This window comes from Hypanus sabinus, chromosome 18, assembly GCF_030144855.1.
Source record: "Hypanus sabinus isolate sHypSab1 chromosome 18, sHypSab1.hap1, whole genome shotgun sequence".
NCBI lineage: Eukaryota > Metazoa > Chordata > Chondrichthyes > Myliobatiformes > Dasyatidae > Hypanus > Hypanus sabinus.
This window is the reverse complement of record NC_082723.1, coordinates 25,565,142-25,589,837: the sequence shown is the minus strand read 5'-3', so window position 1 is coordinate 25,589,837 and position 24,696 is coordinate 25,565,142. Positions and strand designations below refer to the sequence as shown.

At 40.6% G+C, this 24,696-nt stretch overlaps 1 protein-coding gene across 5 annotated transcripts in view; it reads right to left on the bottom strand.

Moving 5' to 3' along the window:
- mapkap1 (MAPK associated protein 1) overlaps positions 1 to 24,696 on the bottom strand; it is a 274,264-nt gene that overhangs the window by 106,001 nt on the left and 143,567 nt on the right. For all 5 annotated transcript variants that reach the window (XM_059993887.1, XM_059993886.1, XM_059993885.1 and 2 more), the window contains one exon: positions 3,853 to 3,965. In XM_059993887.1, the coding sequence (XP_059849870.1) occupies positions 3,853 to 3,965 (113 nt within the window). The remainder of the gene's footprint in view (positions 1 to 3,852; positions 3,966 to 24,696) is intronic.

The window sequence follows — 24,696 nt, the reverse complement described above, 5'->3', positions numbered from 1 at the left end:
CAAATCTGGACATACCAATTGGAAGAATAAAAAAATGAATGAAAATTTAGAAGTGTATTGAAATGCACAGCTTAAGTAATTTTCTCTGGGCATAGCTGAGAGCCCTCTAATGCAAGAGAGCTGTTTAAGCATTACCCTGGCACAATGAACTAATCTCTCCCTTGCTGGGGAGATAATGTGACCCCCAGAATACATAAAGTCACCCAAAAAGCGAACAAAAGCAGCTCTCAAAAATATAGAACCATTCATCGAAGCTAACGACTTGTTCATTATGAGTGATGATGGATAAAGACTTCTCATGCTGAGATGAAATCAAGATTTATATGCATTGCTTCCTCCTGCAACTTGTGGGAAGATCATCATCATTTAATTCTATCTCTGCGGCCAGTGATGGGCATCCAGAGAGCTGGTTATCAAACGGCGCAGTCAGCTGGCAAAATCAGAACGTGCAGTTGGCACATCTGGACTGCAATGCCACAGCTGAGGGTGAACAATGGCTCTTGGCAAGTGGCCAAATTGCTTGCAGACGCTAGCAGGTTTGATGCACAACCACCCTACCAGCTTTTTATGTGAATCAGATCTCTGAGTGTTAAATGCTCCTCTGCCATTTTTTTTTACGGCTCTTATCAGCCCCACAGAATATGGCCTCGAGTCAGCCCATCCATGTCCTTTCTCACTTTATCTATTCAAACTTTTAATAAAACTCCACGATTCATCCTCAGATGGTTAATTTAATCTTTTGACAGATTACACACCAGGAAATAAAAATTGCTGGAAATCAACTTTTACAATCTGATCGCATTTTGTGCTTCAGATGTCAACTTAAAACTTTTGCACTCCAGAACTGTCCCTGGTTTTAAAACAGAGTGACCAAAATATTTAGAAATTATGAACAGGCAAGAATGGAGGGGTGTACTTTACAATGATGGAAAAGAAATGGTTGTGCATTTTAATTCTGTATCCAAGGGATTTAAATTCCGTTATCTAACAGAAAACAGGTACAGGATATACACACATTATGCACTTTACATGCAGCAATAATGACTGATTTTAACTCATGTGCAATTAGAAGTAGGCTGAAAAATTCATAATGGTTTTCTCATTAATCGGTCTGAGGGCATCAAGAGAAAACTCAGGGTACCGAGCAAATGTTTTTACCCACAAATACAAATGAGTCCCATTTTAGTATTTGCTTTTGGACTTTTCAACATACATCCTTGAAGACTATCCATTTGGTGTATTATAAACTCAAGCCGACATGCTCTGATGACATCAGCAATGGGGATCCCCGAGGACTTAGTTCGCTATTTAGCACTGCAGTGTTGCTAGTGCGATGCTTTCAGGCCAGTCAGAAGTAGTCTTTTAAACTGTCTCCACTGAAATGTTCATACATTTCTTTTTGTCACTTGAAAGAAAGTTACCTTGAAATGAACCAACTATGCTCCCAACAATGCCAGCTCTTGAACAAGGTTTACTGGAATCCCCTTGATGGATGGCCAATGCAGCCCGTTTGTCTTTTTTTAATGCACATTTAGACAATCTGTAGTCTGGCTTACAGGAGGAACCTTCAGAAGATTGATCAAATTACTTCCACTGTTTTACCATTTCTTCAAAAAGTGAATGGCACATTAAATTAATGCATAGATAATTTCATAATCTTTCAGTCACTATCCTGAATGCATTGGTTAATAATAATTATTACTAAAAGGATCCAATGCATTGTTTCCAGATGAATTCACCGCAAAATTATTACAGCCTTGTCTCCATTAACCCTCTTTCCAATCGTCCAATGTAAGAGATCGATGTTACAGAGTATTAAATAGCCCTGCAGTGACAAAAGGGCTGGTAAATGACATTACTGGACTGATAGTACAGTAGAGAATTACAGGCATTCCAAGTACAAATAAAGGTCACCGCTCTCATTGACTCCCAACACTTCCAATTCTATTGAAATTCACTGCTTTGACTCTATGCTTGTTTTACACTTTTTCTTGCGTTTAATCACTTTCATTATTGAAATCTGAGCTCTGGCAGCTGTCTATTACACACTGTGGGAAATATCGTCATCCAAGTTCCAAATCCAGTGTTATTCAGTGGTAAACTCAGGGTTGGCCCTCTCTTTTTAACAATCAGCAGAAATAAAAGGTAGGACCTTGCTGGGGAATAGCAGCCCAAAATGGCTGGTGTTCACTCTTAAAACACCAGAAGGTTCATGATGCCTACACCAAACTTGGGGCTCCTGAACTTACTGAATGAATGTACTCCAAGGTTGCAGTACAAACCGTAACCACCCCACTCTCTCACCCCACCGACTTTATATCACTACGTGGAAAGCTGCCCCTGATTCTGCACAAGAAACATGATCTTATTTACATGAATGTCGAGGAACAGTTTGGGGGCAGAATGGTAAATAAGATCATTGAAATCTTTGAGAGAAATTCTCCACGGCCTTAAAAATTCCATGGCCTCCTTCAAACTGACAAAAATGGCCAGCTACATTCCTCCACCTTCACACTTGAATACATTGGCCACTCCCTTCATTTCACTGTTAGTTGTGATCTGAATCATCTCATAATGAACCATTACCTTTGACCGAGATCTACTTTTGTTATACCCATGAGAAGCACACTTCCAATACAAATAGTCCATATTTAGAATATTTGGTTAGTGACTACTTTGACAACCTACATTTCCACTAATTCTACTCTGGAATGATATTTCAGTTAAGAAGCATCTCCTGCCAACCACTACCTCTCTCCACCAACTACTGCCAGTTAGAATTACGATCAAAGATGAAAAGCGTGGAAGTATTTGGATAAAAATGTTTCAGATGTTGAAAAAATGTCAATTATATATATTGTTCCAAAGTTCAAGTTCTTACTGCACAGAAATGTAGGAAGAAATTATTAACTTCTCCCCAGAGTTACTTTACTGATGAAAGTATCTTCATATTGTCCCCTTACAATTCCTGATACAGTGACTAAGAAAATGCTTTGTGATTTTAGCAGCTATGATGATATTGAATAGCAGAGTAGATTAAAGGCAGAAAGGCCAACCCCTGCTCCTATCTTCTCAGTTTCTCTGTTGTCTATTGGTTTGCAAAATGGTCCAAAGCCTTAACAAAAGACAAAAAGAATGAACGTAGCAAATATTACATTTATTCATTGGCTGCATCTGAGCACTTCAATCATTTGGTAACCTGCTCTTGTATGAAACAGAGATTAACTAAGGATTTTGCCATTTGAAGCAATCAGCCTATCACTAGATAAAGTTTGCTACAAAAGTAGAAAGAAGAACATAAGTAAAACATGCTTGTAACAAGAAAAGAACAAAATGGAGTAAAATTAATAATTGAAATGAAGAAATTCCAGATAATGGAAGTCCAAAATAAAAACAAAATGCAAGTAACATTCCAGCAGCTCAGGCAGCCTGTGGAAAGACCTGCCCACGCTGTCTCTCCTCTTTCTAACAGTCTGCTTACTGGTAGAGTTTTTCCAGTATGTTTTTATTAAAAATAATAAAACAGGTAAAGAATGACAAAAAAGAATAATAAGGATCCTTCCCACTTCTTTCATGCAAAAATTGTCATCCTGAGATTCTGCTCTGTAGCTTCTGGTTAGTGCTAATACCTTTAGATCAATGTCTTACACTGTTCTTTGCATCAAATCATTTGCTTAACACTTGCAAATCAATCTAGACATAAAAATCTCTACTGATAAGCAAAATTCAAGCCTACCTAAAATGTTGCATATTTATATAACCGCTGATAAATAAATCACATTTAGTATAATTTCAATATGCAAGTTACCATATTAGGTACCTTTAATTTTTGAATTAGATTCTCATTTTTACCTGCAGCCTTTTGTGACCCTTTTCTTCGTTTTAGAGCCTTCTGTAGTATCTCCTTCATAGTGACATTCATACTGTCAACTTGAATAAGTGAGAATCCACTCTGTGGTGCATTACTACAATAAAAGATGAACAAACATCACATTAAAGAATATTTGAAACTCAAGTTTAATTATTTCACGATTATATTGATTACACTATATCAACCACTGAATTAAAGCATCTCAGATCACATGGTTGATATCATTTTGTGAAGTGTCTCAAGACACTTCATCATTAAACTAAAGGAAAAATTCACTATGATCAATGCAGACATCAAAATTCAAGGTAATTACATAAATATGCACAACTGGATCTGAAGCAGATCATGGTAACTAAACTAACAGGTTCAGTTAATAAAACTATTTAGCTTTATACACACACACACACATCTATATATCTATCTATAAATAAAGTAGTTTTTAAATAATAAAATGAAATTCTAACACAAATTAACAAGTTCAACTTGAAAATTCCCAGCAGTTTCTCACAAAAAAATGACATTAAAGAAAAAAAAAATATCCTCCACATCTGTGCGGGGTACAATATTCACCCAGTAATTTTCAAACCTGTGCAGACAAAGGCAGATACTATCAAACTGAGCTGATTTCCTCCCCCCACCCCCAAAGAAATTAATCTATTTTTTTTTAGCTTGACATCTGATTATATGCTATTCTAAAATATACATGTAACAGGGATTTTCTAGGTACATAGCATATTTGTTATTTAACCATTAGGTTGCAATATTCCACTTTAAATTGGTGTCAAAAAGGCTGCTGTGAACTAAGGAGAGTTAAAACACCAATCTTTTCTCATGTCACAATTCATGTGACGATCAGCAACTTTTTAGTACCAATTCCCTCTCCCTCTGGAATTTAAACAGTAGAAGACTGAGAATTTGCCACATCAGCTGTTCTTGACACTCGATGAAGATGGTAACATTTTTCTGCTTCAGATATGAATACATCTAAAACCTATCTGAAGACTGGGCAAAGAATTCCTTCACCAGATATTAAACTTACAAATCCACATCCTTAAAAGAAATGTGTAAGTTTGACAGTAATCCTCAACCAGAACAGAGTAGCAGGGGTAGAGGTACATAATGAGACAACCCAAAGTCATTTTTCTCGGCCCTCGTTGCTTGTCTGATCCTTACAGATAGCTCAAATGTCACAGAGTTTTGTCCCATTTATGGAAGTAGTCTGTCAGATTTTCAAATCTTAAGGCTGAACTGGTACAAACAAATTGATTAAATCATTTCAAAATATTTTATCCATTGGAGGTAGGCTGGCTGGTTATAATATTTCATTGATATGCACAAGAACCCATAGAATTAAGTATGAAGTTTGAAAGAGGACAGCGAGGCTTGAGAGGAAGTGCGGCGGCGGCCATTTTCAAATTGTCCAATTGCTTCTCAGATCGGAGTTCTGAGAGGCGGGACTGCGCAGGCGCGTGAAGGAGGCCCGGGAAGGAGGGAAGATATATAAAGGAGATACTGAGTGAGGTAGTTCTCTTTTGGAAGAGGACAGCGAGGCTTGAGAGGAAGTGCGGCGGCGGCCATTTTCAAATTGTCCAATTGCTTCTCAGATCGGAGTTCTGAGAGGCGGGACTGCGCAGGCGCGTGAAGGAGGCCCGGGAAGGAGGGAAGATATATAAAGAACGCCGCCTTAAGAAGCGGGCAATGGAGTGAGCCGGGCGCAGAGTGTAGGGCTTGGGCTCAGAGGGCTTAGGCGGAAGAGGGCACAGTAGGCTTATCTTTTAGTTCTTGTATTTTCAGTTATTTGGGAGGTATGAGTGTGAGGGCAGCTTGTTGTTCTCGGTGTCGGATGTGGGAGATCCTGGAGTCTCCGAGCCTCCCGGACGTCCACATCTGCGCCAGGTGCGCCGAATTGCAGCTCCTGAGGGACCGAGTTAGGGAACTGGAGCTGCAGCTCGATGACCTTCGCCTGGTCAGGGAGAGTGAGGAGGTGATAGAGAGGAGTTACAGGCAGGTGGTCACTCCGGGACCACGGGAGGCAGATAGGTGGGTTACAGTCAGGAAGGGGAAGAAGCAGGTACTAGAGAGTACCCCAGTGGCTGTACCCCTTGTCAATAAGTACTCATGTTTGAGTACTGTTGGGGGGGGACAGCCTACCTGGTGGGAGTGACAGTGGCCGAGCCTCCGGCACAGAGGACGGCCCTGTAGCTCAGAAGGGTAGGGTTAGAAGAAAGAGGTCCATAGTAATAGGGGACTCAATAGTCAGGGGCTCAGACAGGCGTTTCTGTGGAGGTGACCGGGAGTCCCGGATGGTAATTTGCCTCCCTGGTGCCAGGTTCGGGACGTTTCTGATCGCGTCCAAGATATCCTGAAGTGGGAGGGTGAAGAGCCAGAGGTCATGGTACATGTAGGTACCAATGACATAGGAAGGAAAGGGGAAGAGGTCCTGAAACGAGAGTATAGGGAGTTAGGAAGGCAGTTAAGAAGAAGGACCGCAAAGGTAGTAATCTCCGGATTACTGCCTGTGCCACGCGACAGTGAGAGTAGGAGTAGAATTAGGTGGAGGATGAATGCGTGGCTGTGGGATTGGAGCAGGGGGCAGGGATTCAAGTTTCTGGATCATTGGGACCTCTTCTGGGGCAGGAGTGACCTGTTCAAGAAGGACGGGTTACACTTGAATCGTGGGGGGACCAATATCCTAGCGGGTAGGTTTGCTAGGGCTACAGGGCGGACTTTAAACTAGTAAGATGGGGGGGCGGGAGACTATTTGAGGAGACTATGGGAGAGGAGGTTAGTTCACCAGTGGAGCAAGTAAATAGACAGTGTGTGAGGGAGGAAAGGCAGGTGATGGAGAAGGGATGCGCTCAGCCCAAAGATGTAGGGGAGAAGAAAGAAAAGGATAATAAATTTGAAAGCACTGTTAGGGATGGAAAGAGAGGAGGAGATGGAGAGTATCTTAAATGTATCTATTTTAATGCTAGGAGCATTGTAAGAAAGGTGGATGAGCTTAAAGCGTGGATTGATACCTGGAATTATGATGTTGTAGCTATTAGTGAAACATGGTTGCAGGAAGGGTGTGATTGGCAACTAAATATTCCTGGATTTAGTTGCTTCAGGTGTGATAGAGAAGGAGGGGCCAGAGGAGGAGGTGTTGCATTGCTTGTCCAAGAAAATCTTATGGCGGTGCTTTGGAAGGATAGATTAGAGAGCTCCTCTAGGGAGGCCATTTGGGTGGAATTGAAGAATGGGAAAGGTGCAGTAACACTGATAGGAGTGTATTATAGGCCACCTAATGGGGCGCGTGAGTTGGAAGAGCAAATGTGTAAGGAGATAGCAGATATTTGTAGTAAACACAAGGTGGTGATTGTGGGAGATTTTAATTTTCCACACGTAGACTGGGAAGCTCATTCTGTAAAAGGGCTGGATGGTTTAGAGTTTGTGAAATGTGTGCAGGATAGTTTTTTGCAACAATACATAGAAGTACCGACTAGAGATGGGGCAGTGTTAGATCTCCTGTTAGGGAATGCGATAGGTCAGCTGACAGATGTATGTGTTGGGGAGCACTTCGGGTCCAGTGATCACAATAGCATTAGCTTCAATATAATTATGGAGAAGGACAGGACTGGACCTAGAGTTGAGATTTTTGATTGGAGAAAGGCTAACTTTGAGGGGTTGTGAAGGGATTTAGAGAGAGTGGATTGGGTCAAGTTGTTTTATGGGAAGGATGTAATAGAGAAATGGAGGTCATTTAAGGGTGAAATTATGAGGGTACAGAATCTTTATGTTCCTGTTAGGGTGAAAGGAAAGGTTAAAGGTTTGAGAGCACCATGGTTTTCAAGGGATATTAGAAATTTGGTTCAGAAAAAGAGGGATGTCTACAATAGATATAGGCAGCATGGAGTAAAGGAATTGCTCGAGGAATATAAAGAATGTAAAAGGAATCTTAAGAAAGAGATTAGAAAAGCTAAAAGAAGATACGAGGTTGGTTTGGCAAATAAGGTGAAAGTAAATCCAAAAGGTTTCTACAGTTATATTAAAAGCAAGAGGATAGTGAGGGATAAAATTGGCCCCTTAGAGAATCAGAGTGGTCAGCTATGTGTGGAACCGAAGGAGATGGGAGAGATTTTGAATGATTTCTTCTCTTCGGTATTCACTAAGGAGAAGGATATTGAATTGTCTAAGGTGTGGGAAACAAGTAAGGAAGTTATGGAACCTATGACAATAAAAGAGGTGGAGGTACTGGCACTTTTAAGAAATTTAAAAGTGGATAAATCTCCGGGTCCTGACAGGATATTCCCCAGGACCTTGAGGGAAGTTTGTGTAGAAATAGCAGGAGCTCTGACGGAGATCTTTAATATGTCATTAGAAACTGGGATTGTGCCGGAGGATTGGCGTATTGCTCATGTGGTTCCATTGTTTAAAAAGGGTTCTAGAAGGAAGCCTAGCAATTATAGACCTGTCAGTTTGACATCAGTGGTGGGTAAATTAATGGAAAGTATTCTTAGAGATAGTATTTATAATTATCTGGATAGACGGGATCTGATTAGAAGTAGCCAGCATGGATTTATGCGTGGAAGGTCATGTTTGACAAACCTTATTGAATTTTTTGAAGAAGTTACGAGGAATGTTGACGAGGGTAAGGCAGTGGATGTAGTCTATATGGACTTCAGCAAAGCCTTTGACAAAGTTCCACATGGAAGGTTAGTTAAGAAGGTTCAGTCGTTAGATATTAATGCTGGAGTAATAAAATGGATTCAACAGTGGCTAGATGGGAGATCCCAGAGAGTAGTGGTGGATAATTGTTTATCGGGATGGAGGCCGGTGACTAGCGGGGTGCCTCAGGGATCTGTTTTGGGCCCAATGTTGTTTGTAATATACATAAATGATCTGGATGTAAATTGGATTAGTAAGTATGCCGATGATACTAAGGTAGGAGGTGTTGTGGATAATGAGGTGGATTTTCAAAGCTTGCAGGGAGATTTATGCTGGTTAGAAGAATGGGCTGAATGTTGGCAGATGGAGTTTAATGCTGAGAAGTGTGAGGTTCTACATTTTGGCAGGAATAATCCAAATAGAACATACAGAGTAAATGGTAGGGCATTGAGGAATGCAGAGGAACAGAGAGATCTAGGAATAACTGTGCATAGTTCCTTGAAAGTGGAGTCTCATGTAGATAGGGTGGTGAAGAGGGCTTTTGGAACGCTGGCCTTTATAAATCAAAGCATTGCGTACAGAAGTTGGGATGTAATGCTAAAGTTGTACAAGGCATTGGTAAGGCCAAATTTGGAATATTGTGTGCAGTTCTAGTCACCGAATTATAGGAAAGATATCAATAAATTAGAGAGAGTGCAGAGATGATTTACTAGGATGTTACCTGGGTTTCAGCAATTAAGTTACAGAGAAAGGTTGAACAAGTTAGGTCTCTATTCATTGGAGTGTAGAAGGTTGAGGGGGGATTTGATCGAGGTATTTAAAATTTTGAGAGGGATAGATAGAGTTGACGTGAACAGGCTGTTTCCATTGAGAGTAGGGGAGATTCAAACTAGAGGACATGATTTGAGAGTTAGGGGGCAGAAGTTTAAGGGAAACAAGAGGGGGTATTTCTTTACTCAAAGAGTGATAGCTGTGTGGAATGAGCTTCCTGTAGAAGTAGTAGAGGCCAGTTCAGTTGTGTCATTTAAGGTAAAATTGGATAGGTATATGGACAGGAAAGAAGTGGAGGGTTATGGGCTGAGTGCGGGTAGGTGGGACTAGCTGAGATTAAGGGTTCGGCACGGACTAGGAGGGCCAAGATGGCCTGTTTCCGTGCTGTGATTGTTATATGGTTATATGTTATATGGTTAAGTTAAAGAAAAAACTGAATTGATGAAATCTAATGATCAAGGCAGCCTCCCCTGAACAATTCAAACACCTTTTTTTAAAAATAAGTATGGTTGGTGAGAATGTAGTAAACTTTCTGAAAAGGCTTTTTAAAAATACATAAATAAACCTGCAAGGAAGTTGCCCTAAAGCTAATGTGTCTTAAAGGACATGAAATACAGTGAGCAGTTTTGGGCCCCTTATCTAAGACAGGATATACTGGCATTGGAGAGGATCCAGAGGAGCTTCACAACAATGATTCCAGGATGGAAAGGGTTAATACAGAGTGTTTGATGGCTCTGAGCCTGTAATTTCTGGAGTTCAGAAGAATGAATGGGTATCTCATTAAAGCCTATTAAATACTAAAAGGCCAAGATAGAGTCAATGTGGAGAGGATGTTTCCAATTGTGGGTTAGTCTAGGATCACAGGGAACAGCCTCAGAATAAAGAGACATCTTTCAGAACAGAGGAGAAGGAACTTCTTCAGCCAGAGGGTGGTGAATCTGCAGAATTCATTGTCATGGATGCCTGTGGAGGCCAAATCACCGGGTATATTTGAAGTGGAGATTGCTTGGCTCTTGATTAATAAAGGTGTCAAAGGTTACGGGGAGCAGACAGAAGAGTGGCGTTGAGAAGGATAATAAATCAGCTATGATAGCACAGTAGAGCAGGCGTAATGGGCTGAATGGCTTAATTCTGCTCCAATGTCTTATAGTCTTATGCATTGATTTTAAATTCGCAAGGAAGCAAAATGGTTTCTAACTAAAATAACAATTATCTTTTGGTCTTGCTAGGGTTTTAAAGAGTCCCTTTCCTTTTTGCTGCTAATTCCAGACGGGGATATGAACTCAACTACCAACACCTTCAAGATAGAAATGTGGCCAGCAATGAAGCAAATGGAATCTGAGCAACATACCATCACCAGCTTAAACCAACAGCAAGTCAGGGAACAGTGCACTCGCAACCAGCTTGCTGGGCGCCAGCAAAAGGATCCTCTTGCTTTGCCAATCTGTTGGGCTAGTTTACCGTGGTCAAATCCTTCCCACCAAGCAGCCGGCTGAGAACTGTCAAACTAATCATACATTACACTCTGTCACCGAGTGCATGCTGAACCACAGCCATCACTTACATCAATATCTGGATCTGATCCCAGACTGCTCACTGCAGACAGGTTTGCAAGCCAAACCACCATCAGAGTTCTCTTTTCACAGTGACACAAGAAATACAAAGGTAACCAGTTTTAAATTTCATTCTTACCACTGTAGGATGCAAATAAAATTATGTATGTGCAAATACATTATAAACCTTTGCAAAGTTCTTGGAGACTGTAGTATATAAAAAACAATGCAGCAACAACTCCTTTCAATGCACAGCAAATGCCTTGGTATAAAATGTGACACCTACATACAAAAGCTACAGATATTAATATTCATGCATGCTGAAATACAGATGGTTAAAATTTAGCTTTATTCATGAGTTTAAATTTACAAAGTATTTATGTATTATTTATTTATTGAGATACAGCACAGAACAAGCCTTCCTGCCCTTCAAGCCATGCTACTCAGCAACCCCCAATTTAACCCTGGCCTAATATCCAGACAATTCACAATGGCCAATTAACCAATGAACCAGTACGTCTTTGGACTATGGGAGGAAACCCACACCCTCATGGCGAAGATGTACAAACTCCTCACAGACAGCAGGAGAGATGTTCCAACGTGAATCCCAACAAACTAAAATTCAGATGGCACTTAAGCACTTACAATACAAATTTACAACACCAATTCTTCATAATGATTACAGCTCATATTTGTCAACCTAATGAAAAAGACAGGATCTGTAGAACATTTATTGTGACATTAAATATAGCTAATGGCCAACTTTCCTCTCTAGTCTTTCAAAACAATTGCATCCCACTTAGCAATCTCTTCTGGAGGTCAAATATTCTGCTTAAAACAATCAGGAGTTATAAACTACTCCATATCCTTTGCTTCAAGCTACATTTCAATCTTGCAGGAACAGATCTCTGTAAAGAATAAAAAGTGCTAAAACATAACTAGCAATTGTCAGGCCTCCATTAGTAGGGGGTCAACCATGGATGTTGTGCCCTAACTTTCTATAGAGTCAGGGCAGTACGATTATGGAAAGCAGGCTGGGTCCATGAAACAGGTTCCCCCTCTCCACACAGCTGATGAATTCAACAGAACGGCAGGGACCGATGCAGTCTGGCACCAGAGGCGTCACAGGAGTTGTCAATCAAAGTTGAACTCATTGTAGGACTGCCTTAGGGACTCCAGCTCCGGATTTTTCCTTGGGGTTTACACCTCAAGTTTTTCCCAGGACTGGGTATAGCTGCAAGGAGGTCAGTTATTTTTGAGGAGGTTTGAGATCAGAGCTTTCCTTCTCCTCGATGAGCTGCCAACCAGGGCTGACAAGCTCCATCTGCCTGAAATTGCTAATAGTAATTTTCAAAATAAACACTTTTCATCTGGTGTACGTTAATGATAACTGATACCTGCAAATGAATGTAAGGAGGTATTCCAAATACAAGGTTCAGTTGACAGCCATCTTCTCCAAGATTATGACATCATCTGTACCCATAATTTGATTACTTACGGATTGCAGTCATTGGTTTATGGATTATGACATCTCTAAATGCAAATACATCCTGCCAGCTGACTAACAACATTGGATGACAGAAATATTTTCAGATCAAGGCTTATGCTCCAAATATTTGTCATGATCCTATTATTCAAGGCTACTTGCATTAATACTTATAATACATGCACAGATGATCACAGGTTGGGTTGCAAATGATTACAGCTGAATGCAGAAGTTATTTCACCATGATTGAAGACCCATGTAGCTCCTACCATGTTCAAAATAACTGCTTATTCAAGTTGCAGAACCTTATAAATATATCCTTTTCTGAAAAATAGAACATGCAAGATTATGAGCAGAGCCTATTGAAGCCCCAGTGTGTTCTTCACTACACTGGGTTCATGTTTGAAATGATCTCACTTGAGACATGTCACTATGGAGGGCAGAGAGGCCCACGCCAACAGTTGCTACTTCTGTGACACCAGATAAAGATGTGAGATGTGAAAATAATGTGGTGCAGTTAATTTCAGTTTCCAAAAGAAATAAACAATTAAAATCAATTGAGGGAAAAGACTGGATTTTTAATATTTAAATTGCATTAAATGTAACAAACAACAATTTGAGAATAAATGCATTGGTCATGCTGGAACCAGTGACACCTCACTCAAAACAATGCGATGAATTTGGTCTTTTTGGTGGTGGTTTAGGAAAGAACATCAATAAATGTTCAAAGTAACTTCATTCTGAATAATGGCATTATATCTTTCACTTCCACTTAATCACTAAAGCAGACAATTGGGCCCAGAATGAAAGAACACTCCAACAATGGGCATTTGCACAAATACAGAAAAACTGATGTTCTGCCATTGAGGAGATTCCTAACTTGATACTCCGATTAAAATTCGGCAGAAGTGGTAGTAGTGAAGGTTAGCTATTAGTTAATCAAAATAACCGACCTCAAATAGAGATATTTCTGATTTGTGACTTCTATAATACTAAACGAATACCTTTATGAGGCGACTTCAACATTAAATTGGTTTTATTTTCATGGGCTTACAGAACTTAGTTTTAAATATGGGCAAGAATACTGGATAAAAGAGGCCAATATTAAAAATCAATCCTACAGAACACTGCTTTAGTAGCTGGTGCAGGCCCTTTCTGAGAAGCACCATTACACAGGTCTTCTTTCTAACACTGCATCAAGGCATTCATTACTATTATTGATCCCTGAATTTAATTCCCAGCTTCATTAACTCTACCTGCGTCTGATCTTTGAAACAGCCTGGACACACCAGGATGTCACATGCCAGAAAATGATGCTCGACTTAAGAACATCCAGGTCATAGGGCTAACGCAGATTTTTTAAAAAGTGCTCATTGTTTATGGACATTACTGACAAATAGTGTGGTGCAGGAATAAAGAATTACCTTCTGTATTTTTTCATTAGACTTTTCTTTTGTAACTGAATACATAAATCCATTGTGGCACAATGTTATATGTATCATCTTGTTACACCTGCAGACGGTTCATAAAAAGGCTGCCATGTCTCTGCAGTCAGAAATGATAAGTGAACCACCCGTGAATGTTAATGATAGTGATCATTCTGAGGTAACTGTGCTCTCCATCTTCCTCTACAGCTTCTGCAGCAGATAAAGGGTGGCAGGGTTTATTGGAGTAAAATGAAAATAACATACAAGGAAATTGCCACAAAATGCAACAGAAAAGTTATGATTACATGCTATATGAAGGATACTGTATTGTCACCATTAAAATTATAAAAATGTGAAGCTAACAACCTGTTCTAATTAACAGGAAGTTACAAATTTTAAATGGAGAATAGTGATTAACTATCAATTTAAGATAGGCACTTCACTTTTTTAAAAATTGAAAAATCACAAAACTAATTTTTTTCAAAATTAAAACATGTTGAAAATAAGCTTTCTCACATCTCGGAACGCAATCTTTGACGCTGAATCATTCATCAACTGGGAGGTAGTCCTGAGTTGACTGAAATTCTTGCTCCCAATAAACTCTTCCACTGTGAATTTTGAGCCTTTGTTTGTTTGTTTATTTATTGAGATTAGTGTGGATAGGCCCTTCTAGCCCTTCAAGTTGTGTTGCAAAGCATTTAGGGCAGTGACTTCCCCAAACTATTGGGTGCAATGTTCTTTAGATCAAGAATGCCAACAGCATTAAATAAAATCAACATCTCCCCAGAACCTGCTTTCTATTAAGACCATTTTTTTTATTGTACAGTCGATTATACTCAAAGGTTAGGTGAACAAAGAAATCCAGTTTTGTGTAGAAACAAGCATACCAAAGATCCTTCCATTGATTTCTGAAGCAAAATTAATGGCTTTAATGCAGGAATTTAAGAAATAAGAACAGTTGGCTCAGAGACCTTTCAATTTGCTCCATCTTTAAAATCACAATGACCTGCTACCTCAGTGTCATTTCTCAGCACCACTTCAACCACCCTCGTTTCCCCTTAGGTAATGAAATCCATTGATCTCTGGTTTGAATGAAAACACTGACTCAGTCCTCTCAGTCTCAGGGTAAAACAAACTCCAAGTTAAGAAATGTCTTCTCACCTCAAACTTCATGGCCAATCTTTTGTTCTGAAACTGGACCTTGTGATCTGACTCTCTTCACAGGGAAAAATCCTCCCTGCATCTAGTCTGACAAGCTCTTGAGATCTTTTGTTTGTTTTCATGACATTTTCTCAAATTTTTCTGAACTCGAACAAAGACAATTCCACCTCACTCAGTCTCTTGACACAACAAATGCACCACCCCTGGAACCTGGCTGGTGAATCACTGCCGTATATCATCTATGCCAGGTTAATCCTATCTTTGGTTAAGGAGACCATAACTGCACATACTACTTCAGGTGTGATTTCACCACACAATTGCAATAAGAATTGCTTGCTTTCAAAGTAAAATCTTCATGTAATAAAGACAATATTTACTAAATGCCCTTTAAATTGCTAACGTAGCTGCATGTTGACTTTGCATTCAATACTTTGCTTTTCAGTTACATACACTGACGCAGATAACCTGAAAAGGCTTTCCACATAACATTCTATCTGCTAAGATCTTGATTGTCAGAGTATCAAAGATTATGGGGAGAAGGCAAGAGAATGGGGTTGAGGAAGATAATAAATCAGCCATGATTGAACTGTGGAGCAGAACTGATGGGTGGCACTGCAGAGTACTGGTTAGCACAATGCTTTACACTACAGGTGACTTAGTTTCAACTCCTACCACTACCTATAAGTTTGTACTGTACCCCTCTCACTGGGGGCTCATACACAAACTTGACTTGTTAGTTAGCTCTCCTAACAAGCACATGACTCGGTGGTGAGAAGGCCACCTTCCATGAGCAAAACACATCAAGGGTCAGTATGATCTGGGTTCAACCAAACAGGAAAGTTGGGATATTCCTGAGAGGACCATGAATTGCAGAGAATGCTGCGAAACTACTGCCCAATGTACAGTTGTCATTTGCCAGTAAAATAACAAGAGCACACCCTGGCATAAAATTACAAAGGAAATATATTTCCCAATACTTCCAACTTTAACAAACAACAAAATGAAAAAAGAAAAATAAAGGGGCCCATTACAGTTAAACCAGTCAAAATGTTCACATAAATATTGGAGCTTGCTTCTGAAATAGTTGGGTGCTGAACTCCCATCAACAACCACAGGTAGAACTTCCCTCCTCTAACTGTTCGTTTCACAAAGCACTCTTTGCAATAAGGTCTCCACTTCCGGTGGGTTCCTTCCAGCATCTTCCATTGTGCTCTCCTGCCAAAAAACCCCAAACTGGACTAGCGCCTTCAGAAATCTGATCCCGCCCAGCTCTCTCAAAGCTTCTATTGCATCCCACTGGGCAGAAAGTTGCAACATTTACCAAGACAAACCCGACTGACTAATACAACATTCCTAAGTTGGTCAAAATGGCCCATCTTCAGCTGAAGCCAAAAACTTAAAAGGACACACTGCTTTTGCAGAAAACTGCTGAAATAAAAAAATCTCTCAGCATTGCAGTTGAAATCTTAACCAGGGTATTACTGTATGTTCTCCCCATGACCGTGTGGGTTTCCTCTAATCGCTCCAATTTCCTCCCACAGTCCAAAGATGTACCAGTTGGAATGTTGACTGGTCATTGTAAATTTCCCCGTGGTTCGGGTAGGATTAAATTAAGGATTGCTGGGGCAATGTGGCTCAAAAGACCAGAGAGCCTGTTCCGCACTATATGTATTGCAGTAAATAAACAAAAAATGGGCGAAATGGCAATTCTGCTCATGTGTCTTCTGGTCTTACCTCACCACCCTCTCCCTTGAAATCTCTTCACATTCCCCAAACTCCCCACTCCCTGTACTCACAATCCAATTGCCAGCTAATTCTGAGAACATACAATTAATGTATACAAGCTACTTTTAAGTATTTATATTATTGTGCGTTTTTAATGATATATATTTTCCTTCATTTCTTTTCATCATTTTTTTTATGCTGCATCAGATCTGGGATAACAATAACTTTGTTCTCTTTACACTTGTGTACAGAAAATGACATTAAACAATCTTGAACCTTGATTTGTTCCCCCTCAAACCACTGGTATGGTTTTAAAAAATCTGGTTCGCAACTCTCCACCCCATGCCTGCAGTACACCACCAGTTACCATCTACCAATCTGAGAAAAACTGTTTTATTTCTGTTCTTGGCTTTCTGCCAAATGACCACCAATTTCAAATGCACAATTCTTCTTAATCAATCTCACAAGATCTGATCAAACACATTCCAAAGATCCAATACACCTCATCCATGGATTCCCTCTTACCTACTCTCTTTGTTACTGCCTCAAAGAACTTCAGTAGATTAATCTAACATAATTTTGGTTTTAAATTTAGCTGCCTCTTCTCTGTATAATTATTTTCTTAATATTCTTTGTTACAAATAATGTTGCATTTTCCCTACCATTGCTGACACAAGGGAGATGGGACCTCGCCATTTTTCTCCCCATCTTTAACAGAAAGGACATTTGTTATCCTCCAATCCACAAATTGTTTTAGAACCTATCTATCTCACCTGGCATCTCAATACCACCGCTTCAGTCCAGGAAGCACAGCAGCATCTCCATTTACTGAGGAGACTGAGGCTCTCCACTCTAAGCTCCCAATCTAACCACTGAGTGTCCTGGCTATCTGCATCACCATCTCGTACAGGAATTACAAGGAATCTGACTGCAAGACCCCACAAAGGGTCTTTCTTCCACTCATCCAAGATAGTTAAAGGAGTGCTGCATATGCAGAGCCCTTAGCTTTGTCAAGGATCACTACAATCAGGCAGGAGGTACCACAGCATCAGTACAAGGACTGTTCGGATGGGACCATGTTTAAAGGGAACATGAAGGGGAGCTCAGAGTGTGGAACGAGCTGCCAGAAGTAGTGGACATGCATTCAGTATCAACCTTTAAGAGAAGTCTGGATAAGTACATGTTTGGAAGGGGTACAGAGGGCTATGGTGTAGGCGCAGGTCAATGAGACCACACAGAATAGCAACATGGCATGGACTAGATGGATCGAAGGGCTCTGTGACTCTACGATCAGTATCACTGCATTATACTGTGTACGCGTTCATACAGCAGCAACAGATTTAATATCTAATCTGCTGCTTGTGTTCTTTTATTTTCTCTCCCACCAATTTAAAACAGTCCCTGTTGTTTATAGGGAACCTGACTGCAAACAGCGAACTGGAAGAACATTTGTATTGCTCTATTCACACTGAAAGGAGTAACTGAAGTTCAATAAAGACCTGATTGAACAGGGCAAACACCTAGACTCTAGGTCCTAGAGGAACAGAAAATAAATAGAATAGAATAAGGAACAGCATGAATACATTCAATACCAAATCAAATGTGGAAAGAGGCACTCACTGACTCTCTGCTCAGCTCCTGGACAACAACAATACGTATTGTATGTCAGGCAACTTACTATTGATTATAGCTCAGCATTCAACGTCATCCTCCCCTCAGTACTAATCAATAAGTTTCAAAACCTGGGCCTCTGTACCTCCCTCTGCAACTGGGTCCTCCACTTCCTCTTCAGGCTATCTCAGTGAAAATTGGCAATAATAAATCCTACTCCATGACAATCAACACAGGTGCATCTCAAGAATTTGTACTTCGCCCGCTATTCTATTTTCTGAACACTCATGACAGTATGCCTGGGCGAAGCTCAAACATCATCTATAAATTTAGCAATGATACCACTGCTGCTGGTGGAATCACAGATGGCACCAATGAGTTGTACAGGAACAAGACAGAGCAGCTAGTTGAGTGGCGTTTTAACAATAATCTTGCACTCAACGTCAACTAAACCAAGAATTGTGGACTTCAGGAAAGGGAAGTTGGGACCACAACAGTCCTCACTGAAAGGTCAGCAGTAAATAAAGGTGAGCAGCTTCAAGTTCCTGGGCATCAACATCTCAGAGGATCTATCTTGTGCTCAACACATGGTGCAATCACAAAGAAGCCACACTAGTTGCTATACTTCATCAGGAGTTTGAAGAGATTTGCTACGTCATGAAAGACACCACAGATTTCTAAAGATGTACTAAGGAGAACATTCTAATAGGTTGCATCACTGCCTGGTATGAAAATGCCAATGCAAGGGACCATAAGAGGCTGCAAAGGTCTAGATAGTTCCATCACAACTATCTTCAAGACTTAGCATAACCATTGAGGCCATCTTTAAAAAGCAGTGCCTCAAGAAAGCAGCATCCATCATTAAGGATCCTCATGATCAAGGCCATGAGGAGGTACAAGGGCATGAAGAGCCACACTCATTGTTTTAGGAACAGCTTCTTACTTGTCCATCAGCAAATTAATAAACACTCCACGAACATGACCTTGCAATCCCCCTTTTTTGCACAATTGAGTTTTAATTTATAATTTATTTTTTTGTCTCCAAATGTACTGTTGCCACGTGCTAGCATTGGATAGGGTCCAGAGGTTCAGGAGAATAATTCCAGGAATGAAAGGGTTAACATATGACAAACATTTGATGACTCTGGGCCTGTACTTGCTGGAATTTAGAAGAATGAGGGGAGATCTCATTGAAATCTATAGAGCAATGTAAAGCCCAGACAAAGCTTCATATAGCAGGGGAGTTTAGGACCAGGGGGCACAGACTCAGAATAGAGGGACGTCAATTTAGAACAGTGATAAGGAGGAATTTTTTCAGTCAGAGGGTAGTGAATCTGTGGAATTCACTGCCATAGACAGCTGTGAAGGCCAAGTGATTGGGCATATTTAAAGTGGAGGTTGATAGGTTGCTGATTTGTCAGGGTGTTAAAAGTGACATGGTGGAGCAGACTCAGTGGCTGAACGCCTGATTCTGTTATTTCCAATCAAATTTCATGACATTTATCAGTGATAATATATCTGATTCTGGAAGGAGAAATGGAGCGAGAAAATAGAATGCATTGAGGGAAGGAAAGGTGTGTAACATTGCAATAATAACAAAACCACCTTAAAAATCCAGTCCTGAAAGAATGGGGATCCTACATTCAGCAGTGGCTAACAAACACCACAGAAAATGGTCCTTTGATCTACCAAAGCTGTCAAACCATCAAGCACCATCTAAACTCCTCCTGCACCTACCGCATATTATTGGCTAAAACAGTGATGTACAACATTCTGTCTGCAGACCCCATGCTGCCCACAGGATGAGCTGCCTCAGTGAATGGTGAACTTCCGATGCCTTTGCTCCCCCCCACCCCCCGCACCAAACTACAATTACTCGTGAAAGCTATTTGGTCCCCAAATCCATCTCCTGGTTACCAAGGCTTTCTGGAGAACAGGGTCTTCCTGCTGACTGGCAGCAATGCTTTAATAACTGGCCAAGCCACACGTCTGGATTATCGGTTGTAAGGTTAGGATAGAATTTGGGATTTCATAAATGATTCAAAATGTGTACTTCAACAATAAAATTAAACCTTGAAAGATTTTTAAATAGTTTAATTAAAAATACACAAGCTCATTGTCATTCAATCATACACATGTACACAACTGAACAAAACAATGTTCCTCAAGGACCAAGGTACATATAACAGTACATATATCACATACAGCAATTATTTATTCATGTTGGTATTTATTGACCAACCCTTTGATCTGCACCACCCATCAATCTCTGATTTAACCCTCACCTAATTATGGGATAATGGTACATCTTTGGACTGTGGGAGGAAGCCACAGCACCCAGGGAATGGGGAAAACATACAAACTCCTTACAGGCAGCGGTAGGAATTGAACCCTGGTCACTGGTACTGTGAAACATTAGCACACTGACATGTCACTCAAAATATTCACAGATAAAAAGTTCTGTAGAAGTACAAGTTGACATAAACTGCATGTACAACAGTATACTGCTACTGGCACTGTCAAAAAGAATGTGTATTCGATGGTAGCAAGGTGTGCAGAAGTCTCACAGCCTGGGGAAAGAAGCTGTCACCCAGCCTCACAGTCCTTAATCTTATACTGCAGTACCTTCTGAAGGTCAAGGAGATTGTGGGACGGATGGGAAGTGTCCTTGACCATGTTGAGGGCCTGCAAACACAGCACATCTAGTATAGATTGGGGGGGGGGGGGGGAAAGAGGGAAGAGAAGGGAAGAAAAGACCCTGATGATTCTCTCCAGTCCTTACAATCCATTGCAGCACCTTGTTGTCAGCTGCTTTGCATTGCCCATACCAGACAGTGCTAAAACAGGTCCAGATACTCTCAATGGTGCTCTGGTGGAATATGGTTAAAATGGGGTGGGGAGCCTCCCTCGCCTCAGTCTCCTCAGAAAGTGCTTTCTTGACTGAAGAGATGGTGTTGAGAGATCAGGTGAGATCATCCTTGATGCGCATTCCAAGAAACCAATTAAATTAAATGAATGTTCAGTTATGCAACAATAAAATTCATTAGCTGAAATAGGCCCATCCTTTTCCAGGTTTATCATGCATCAGGTTTCATCACTGCAGATTCTGTGCCTAGATTTCCCAGTGCAGTTGTTAGGTGCCAGCCCATTGCTAGGTTTTGGATCTGAACAAAAGCAATATGGACCTCAGTCCATCACGGGTAAAACCCTTCAAACAAGTGACCACATCTACAAGGAGTGCTGTCGCAGGAAAGCAGCATTCATCAAGGTACCCCACCATCCAGGTCATGCTCACTTCTCACTGCTGCCATCAGGAAGGAGATGTAAGAGGCTTAGATCCCACACCACCAGGTTCAGGAACAGTTATTACCCCTCATCCATCAAGCTCTTGTGCTGGCTAGTGATATAGTGGCATCAGCACTGGACCCTGGGGCAAAAATGGTCCCAATTTCAAAACTGGCCGGCTCCTTGCACACTTTCCATCTGTGCTGGGTTGAGTGTCAAGCTAGCAACTCAGCTTTGTAAAAAAAAAAGTCAAATGCTATGGAAATAGTAAAAATGCCACCTGATGAGCTACAAGGCACAAAAAGAATAGCAAGATCAAGAGGGGTTCCCACAACCTATGGACTCACTTTCATGGACTCTTCATCTCATGTTCTTGATACTTAATGTTTATTTATTTGTTATATTTTCTTTTCTTTTTGTATTTGCAGTTTACTGTCTTTTAAACGGTCCATCTAGTTGTGTGCTATCTTCCATTGATTCTATTGTGTTTTTTTGTATTTACTGTGAATGCCCACAAGAAAATGAACGTCAGGTAGCATATATGCATTTTGATAACCACTTGACTTTGAACTTTTTGTTAGTTCAGGATTCTCAAATTTGCATGCGTGATTCATGCTGTCAGTATAAGAGTGTCCATAAAAAGGTACATTACTGCCTAAATAAATATCAAGTTATACCACGTTAGCCTTGCTACAAAGAGCAATAGCTCTCTATCAGTTTTATTCAGAAATAAGACTATGGCACAACCTTACTACCATCTCCAAACACTGGCAGCAATAACTAGCTTAAATGTTCCCCTCTTGCTCCTGTTCATTGCTCCCAGAGGAAGGTGCCTATATGTGACAGTCTCTCTCTCTCTCCCTCACTTAATATTGCTGGAGGATGGTGCAGTCGTCATGAGCAATGCTCAATTGATGAAGTTTGTGGATTGGACTCTGTTTTGTTTGTGTTTCTGTTCGCTCCCTTTTTTTGCTATTTTGTGTGAACTGAATACTGCAACGCTTTGGGTCTGCTCTGAGCTACTCCAGGGATCTGGATCTGAGGACACATTTTTCTGTCTTGCTGCAATTGCATTGCTTCCTCAGCACTACCTACCCCTCCACCTCGATCTGCAAACTTTGCCACAAAATCATCAATTTTATTATCTAATCATTGACAAACAATGTGAAAAGTAGTGGCCCCAATATGGACACCTGAGGAACACCAACCAGAAAAGGTCCCTTTTATTTCCACTCACTGCCTCCTGCCTGTCAGCCATTCCTCTATCCATGCCAGTACATTTCCTGTAACACCGTAGAATTTTATCTTAAGTAGCTTCATGTGTGGCACCAGATCAAATGCCTTCTGAAAATCCAAGTAAATGACATCCACTGCCTGTCCTTTATCCATACAGCTTGTTCCTTCCTCAACGAACTCCAACAGGTTTGTCAGGTAAGATATCCCTTTACAGAAACCATGCTGACTTTGACTTATTTTATCATCAGTCGCCGAGTACCTTGAAACCTTGTCCTTAATAATGGACTCCAACACTTTCTCAACCACTGAGGTTAGGCTAACTGGCCTGTAATTTTCTCTCTTTTGTCTTCCTCCATTCTATCTGCAATTTTCCAGTCTTCTGGGCCCATGCCAGAATCAAGTGTTTCTTGAAAGATCATCACCAATGTATCAGTTATCTCTTCAGCAAGCTCTCTCAGGACTCTGGGATAAAGTCCATCTGGTCCAGACCTTTCAGTTTGCCAAGCATGTTTTCCTTTGTAATAGCAATGGCACTCCAAAATTTATCTTTTTAATTGTGATAAATATCACACAAACTAGTTATAATGGTCAAATTAAAATAGTAAATGACACACACAAAATGCTGGAGGAACCCAGCAGGTTAGGCAGCATCTGTGGAGGGAACCTATTATATTCCTCTCCTTCAGCCCACTGCTTCTTCCACCTATCACTTCCAAGCTTCTCACATCATTCCTTTTCATCCCCCTTCTCCCTGAACTCACCTATTATCTACCAGCTCGCGCTCCTCCCCCTCCTTTATTTTTGTATTTCCGCTTTTGCTCCCTTCCTTTCCAGCCCTGATGGGTTTCGGCCCAAAATGTCGAATGCTCATTCCCTCCACCTGCTGAGTTCCAGAGGTATCTTTTGTGTGTTGTGCAAGATTTCCAGAATCTGCAGAATCTTTTGTGTCAAACCAAAATATTTTTGTTTCTTCACAAGTGGTAGGATTATTTTTGGGATTATAAAATGGTCACTGGAACAAATTTGAACCTTGAATGAAAATGCTGTGGCCAATTCCAATTATATGTTCATAGTATGTATGCATATCAAAAGGAACATTTTACATCTGGCACAAAGCATAAATGAACAATCTATTTCTATCTAAAAAGTTATCCATTTATGCTTCAAGTCATCAGAATGTAATATAATCTGAGCAATTGCGTACTACCTTCATTGGTATTTTAAACCAATTCTACTTGCACTTCCCAGGATAAGCTGGAAAACCAATAGCACCTCCAGCCAGCACTGCAGTCACTGTGGAAAATGTGGTTACAACAGACCTTTTAAATAGTAAGATGAAAGGAGAAAACAACCAGTTAAGACACATTTCATCAGGAAAATCTATACTTTATTCAATCCACTTCCCCTGCAAAATGGACTGGCATTAAACAAAGCTCTCAATACACTAATGATGGCGTATAGGAGCCAAGTAACTGCCCTCAGCCTGTTCCTTAAAAGCACTGCTGCATTACTTTGCCAAAGTCCACAGAACTTGCCAAATTTGGTCATGCCTGCTTAGCTTGCTCGACTGATTGTGCCAGAAAAAAAATAAATAAGACACAGATGTATTTGAGCTCTTTGTGGTGCCAGTAAAAGACAGTTAATGGCTTTATCTCAACCCTCCCCTCCAGCTGGGCACAGGTGGAGGATAATGAGGGCTCTCTCCCTATTCAAACTCAATTATTTACCAGTCATGATAACCAACATCTTGCACAGACAACCACATTAAGCTCAGCATCAAACACGCACCGAGAACTATTTCCGCTGACAAGCGCTGAGCTTTGCTTACAAACTCAAGTGGGTAATAGTTTTCATTGGCACAGATTTAACTTTTGACATTTTCCCCAATGGCTTCTGCTGAAAGACTTCCTACTGAAATGGCCG